Raw genomic sequence first — 6,002 nt, 5'->3', positions numbered from 1 at the left:
ACATCCTTAAGTAGTAGAATCAGTTATGAGTAAAAAAACAAGACGTGGTATGGATACCGATGGAATAGTCATATTTGAGGTATCAGGTGGAAATATAAAATAAATAAAAAATACAGCGAAATTCGTTCGAGACACGTTTCAGCTCATTTTCTTATGCAGAATTCAGTCGGGGCCAAAGTTACTGTTATAAAATATGAAAATTCCGTCCGTGTAAAGGAATAATAAAAAGCAGTCGACGATACCGATAACAAGTCTGCGACAAATTTTCTGTCGTTGCATTTTTCATCGCGTCCCGGGACACGGTTACCGAATTTATTTAACATCGGATGAGAAGCAATCGAGTCGGAACGGTCCTTAAGAGATCCGCGTTCCGGAAACACCGCGCGGCTGTACAGAGCTTAAAAGTTGAAAATCGAGGATATCGATTTTTATGAAACACGTGGGCGCGCGTGCACGTATATGTATATAGGATACGTGGTCCATTTCGCTGTACCCGACGCGAACAAAAGACCTTTGTCTTTTATCAAGCGATAGTTTAAATGGTCGTACGCGGCATCGATAAAATGCAAATACAGAGAGATCCCGCGTATTACTTCTGCCAATCTGTGAAACTTGCCGATTGCGTCCGAACTCGATTCTTCCGTTCGAGCAACGCAGCATCAAGACGATAATTGTCCCTCTAACATTCTGAACCTGTTACCTTTTTGTTCTGTCGCCTCTCGTTTTTTGCACGCCGTTTACACGTAATTAGGTCGCTTTTCAATAGGAAATTCGGTTCGATAAAAACGAATGAAAGCGTGTCGCGCGTATCTGTTCCATCTCGACGTAAATACGATTCTTAATTTTTAATATGATTACCAATATTCATTTTTATAGAAATATGTGGCTTATACGTTAAACGATTTTTTAATTAGAATGTATCAGAGTTTTCCTGCTAACAGTAAACTGTTGACTCTCTCACTTACCAATTGGCACGCTGACTGCAAGGAGAACGACAAGGGCGCGGTGGCAGAGCATTGTGCACTGCATGGAAAACGCGATGAATCGTCGTCGGTCGATGGAAACCCAGCAGCCGTTTCTTTTATCTACTTAACCCTGTCATCTTCCGCGGGAATCTCTGTTTCCACTCTCCTGGCGCATAGCATGTCTGAAACACGAAAAAAATCACGGTTACCCACGTCAGTCAGTCAGTCGGGACACACGCACTCAACGGTATTGGGCATGGTTTTTCATGGTACAAAACCGGAATTGTTTGTTGAATTGTCATTAGTAACACACTTAATGAAATAAAATATGTAAAACTGGATAAACTTGTTGGTTTCACTGGTTCCACATCCTGTTGAACGGCAAGGTACGTGTGCACGTGGTTTTTATTATTTTTTAACATGTTTTTGGCTACTCTCCATTCATCGGTACGCTCGATGCGTTTTGTTTTGAACGAACGGACAGAAGGTGATTGGCTCGGTTTATCGGTCGTTTCCACCGAGCGAACTTTCAACTCGCGCACCCTTGCATCGCGAAACTGACTACCCTAACCGCCTTGCTACTCTACTATCGTTATCTGGCCCCCCGAGCTGCCGTTTCTCCTCGGTGACGTTCGATCCCGCTACTACGCAGAAACTTGGCTAACGAACCGGTCAAAGGCAAACTTCGGTGGCTGATGTTTCGAGGACGCGAAGATGGCCCGCGACCGTCTTTGTTTGCCCGTCAAATGACGCGTGATTAGTCAAGTTTTCAAATCTTGTTCCCAATTTCATCTCTATGTGTTCCACAGTTTCCAGTTTACATCGATAAAAATATCTATTATACAAGATTTATCATCAGATTTTTACGCAGAATAAAATGCTTAGAAAATGTGACTTAATTATTCTGACGATTTCTTGCACATTCAGTCTCTTTATAAATGCATAAAATCCGCAAGATTAATAAATTGCAATTACTATAAAACAAAATATATAAAAAAGAAGCAAGATTGAAAGGAAGTGGACGTGAAAAAATAAAAACACGTGTCAAACATTCATTCGACATTTCCATCGATCACGCACGGTGGTACGCGTGTTCAGCCCCGTTTATTCGAGAGAAACGAAAATCTGTAACCGGTGGGTATTATTGAAATTATTGCTGCATGGAACCAGTTCTCGCAGCGCAGCACGTATGGCACACGGGAGATTGTTAATTTTCCATATTCCACGGGACGTTTCACGACGGGACGTTACGTTCCGCACGGTGCACACCATTGATCAGATTTGTAGGCTATCCGAGCGTCCATACGCAACGGCCGAGTCTCGTCCCCGGCAAAGTATTTGAAATGCTAATCCGTGGTCTAAACAGTCGACGCAAAGGGGCGTGGGATCGTCTACGTCGGATGGCATCTCGCCGGTCCATTTCCCTTGAAAATCGATCGATCGACAGATCTCCGTGCGGTCGATAAATGATTAACACTAGAAAGACTGAAACTTAGTATATACCTATATTGCCCAAAAGCAGTCAAAATGACTGCATTGTGAAAGAATAATGTGTAAAGAGATTTGTCTAAAATTAATTTTTAATATTTTTTATATTATTTACAGTCATATAACAAGTTATTAGTAAATGTTAACAATAAAAAAAAAAATTTACTTCACTTGGGAAAAAATAATTTATGCATTATTATTTGTACATTTGCCCAAAAGCAGTCAAAATGACTTCCTTGGGCAATCTAGTGTTAATTACCATCGACTACCGTGGAACTATAAAGCGTCGTAAACAACATAATGTTCGCCGGGCTCGGACAGTTTTAACGATTCGCGCGACATCGATTTTCAAAGTGACCGTCGAAATTATCGGTTCGATTTACGAGCTGCAGGTTCGACGAGTCTCGTCATTAGCCATCAATGATGTCTGAGCACGCAAACGTTCAACGACCCGTTTTTTAATCAGTCTTCCCGTCTGTTCATAGACTAAAACGGATTTAAATCATTGTTTTTTTATTTCTCCCAATAAACAGAACGTTATACTGATAAGTTGTTCACGATAGGCTAATTGGTAGTGCTACAAGAAGTAAACGCTGAGGTAAGACCGTTCCAATTCAGACTGCTCTACAACACCGATACTATCTTGATAATTGCAGTTACAATCAATCAAGTTATGAAAGCCCGATGGAATCTTAAGTTGATTTAAATAACGGAGGTAATCGCCGGGTATTCGTAAAACATGCGGAAGGAGAAAACTACGGTCGAATGTAAATTGTAAAGCGCGACGCGTTCGGGGTGAATGACGTTGCTCGGGGTGCGGAATTATTTAAATTGTAGCGTACACGGTCTAACTACAAATAAATTACGCCGTGAAATGTGTCGCGTGCCGGCGAATATAGCGCCTAGCTCGTGAAATCGCGAGTCCCTTACGTTAGAATAATAGTAACATAAATTGAAGCTGGAACCGGGTATGAATATGATCGCGATTTACCGCCGTGCAATTTTCTTTTTATAGACAACGGCGCAGTTGAATAAATGATTTAGATACGAAGAACGTTCAGTCCGTCGTTTATTAAAAAAATCCGAATCGAAGTTACATTTGTTTGTTTAATATTGGAATTAATTTCTCTAACGCTTGTTTTGAGAAATCGGATTTGACGGGTCTCAAAGGAGAGTCACGCGCGAGACTTTTCCGTAAAAATGCAGTTGACGGCAATATTTGCGAAAGCACACTGATTCCTACGTACGTCTCCGCAGAGAGGCGACGTAAAATGCGAAACACGAAACACAGAACACGAAATGCTGCAGTTCGTTACCGACAAGGTAAAGCCGATCTATACCACAAACAGCAGAAGTAGCGGCGGAAGCGCGGCACCGGCAGCAACGAGTTGCCGGCTCTTTCACGCAGACAGTTGAACAAAAAGAGTCGGACGGGGTTAACTCTAATTTACATTCAACCGTACGTACATACCTATGTACCTACGTACGTAGGTACGTACCACGCCTATTTACAATGCACGTATGCGCGTGCACACGGCTACCCCGTCGGAAGCTGCGCCGCGAGAATGTCTTGAGTTAACAGCGAGACGACTTTAAAAGACAACCTTTCCCCCGGAAACGTCTACCCTCTGCTGCGCGCCAGTATTAAAGCGACCTCAACCGTATATCCTTTCCCCGTTTCTTTTTTCCATTTCCTTTTGACGTACTCGCAGACGTGGGAATATACTCGCGTTAACATTATTGGTTTACATATTTTTTAATTCTGGGGAAAACTTTATTTTTATATATCAGTTAATTGTAGAATCGTGTACCGAGTTCAAGAGACGTGTTTCTAAATTCAAAGCCAGAGAGAATTGAAATTTCAATTAAGCGTGAATTATTCATGGAACTAAGGAGAATTCATAAGTCCGGCCTGAGGGAGCGTCCCAAAAAATTACTCTTTAAATTTCTTGACTGGCTTTTCACTTAAGAATCACCCGTGTTTTAAGCAACTTTTCCATTTCGCATCTTACTGCTCGCCGGGGAAGCTGCACCGCGTTTGCATAAATGTTATCTCCCAGCTCCACCGCGGAACGATTTCACTTCTCATCAGGTAGAAAGAAAGTACGAATCGTAGAACAGATGATCGAGCGTCAATTCTCGCATTCGTCTGAATGAGAAAAATATTTTTCACCCTGTAATCGAGAACAAATAGGGAGAAGTTTTTTTTTTTACAACGGAGCCGGCTAATAGCGGACTGTGTTGTAAATCGGATTTACATGTTTAAATCGGATGCACATTAAAGCAGCGCTCGGAGATGGCCTGAAAGATCGTAATTATTTTTCGAGGATCGCGTAACGTTTGTAAAGCGCGGTTACCATAGGGGATGATTAATCGGTAGGATCGAGGAAATGCCGTTACGAGAAGTTAACGCAGGGGAACGTTAATGCACTCGTTTATTTCTGTTTTATGTTCATTTTCCAATTACCACTCCGGGCTGAATAGTTCACGCGGGACGGGAAAACGGGAGATATTTAATTTGCGAAAATCGTTTAGATTGAACACGCACGAATTTCTATCCGTCGCCGCGTATAAACTGGAAATTTATGTTAATTATAAACCGATATCGATACCTCGATCACAATGCTGTTGTATTAATAAAATTAATAATTCTGCGAAAGGCCGACGGTAATTATTAATTCATTAATTGTTGTCATTCGACGCACTCCGCTCTGTTCAAATAAATAATCAGATCATGCGATGTAATGAAACAATTTATTACTCAAATTTCGTTTATAAATCCGCGTGCAATTATTACAACGTTTAATACTGGCGATCTCCTGCGAGTTACATAACCCTGCCGTGAAACGGTCTTCTGATAAGAAGTTTAGAAAGTGCGAAGAAATGCCTGACGGGAAAATTTTTCCCAATTTCTTGAACGTTCCATCAAAAACGGTTAAAATATTCATCGTGGACCATTGATCGTCGCATGCAGTATGCAGCGGTGCGCGTACGTATGCGCGCGTGTACCGTGTCAGAGCAAACCGCGACACTATCACTTTTCCGATGATGATCGTTTGCGGCCGCGCAGGTATTTCGCTACAAGAGTACGCGAAATTTACGGGAAAATAAATTTGGACCGCTGCACGAGCAGCACAATTTCCCCGTGAGCTTTATTCAACTCGGTGGTCTCCCTATCCTTCAATAAAAATTATATTCTTGCAAAATTAAATTAAAATGAATTTAAATCGTCACTCGGTTTCTTATTCCGATGCAATTCTCTATATTATAATTGCCCGTTATCGTATTATGTAAATGAACTCTCATCGTGCTTTTAGACTTTTGATGAAAACAGGTTGGAAGTAAGGCGAATGCTTTGTTATCGATGAGTACAAGTATTTTCGGGCAATTGCCTATTGAATTATGATTCTTATCGATTCCACTGCTTTCTTAAATGGAATTCAATCGGACAGCTAAACAACTGAACTGGATAATAACTGGGTTTTAATACTCACTGTTAAGGATGTATTGGCTATACAGTCAATCCCAAAAGTTTATGCACTTTAGAAA

General features: G+C 41.3%; 1 protein-coding gene across 1 annotated transcript in view; it reads right to left on the bottom strand.

Annotated features, from left to right (window-relative positions):
- The window catches only part of LOC108623027 (lachesin), a 137,127-nt gene that overhangs the window by 74,971 nt on the left and 56,154 nt on the right, over window positions 1-6,002 (bottom strand). Inside the window, exon 2 of the mRNA XM_018021271.2 lies at window positions 966-1,147. Within this exon, the coding sequence (XP_017876760.1) occupies window positions 966-1,029 (64 nt within the window). The 5' untranslated portion in view covers window positions 1,030-1,147. The remainder of the gene's footprint in view (window positions 1-965; window positions 1,148-6,002) is intronic.

This window comes from Ceratina calcarata, unplaced genomic scaffold (genome assembly GCF_001652005.2).
Source record: "Ceratina calcarata isolate Rehan_Ccalc_2016 unplaced genomic scaffold, ASM165200v1 scaffold250.2, whole genome shotgun sequence".
Classification (NCBI taxonomy): Eukaryota; Metazoa; Arthropoda; class Insecta; order Hymenoptera; family Apidae; genus Ceratina; species Ceratina calcarata.
Note: the sequence above shows the minus strand (reverse complement) of the source record. Positions and strands in the feature narration are given on the sequence as shown.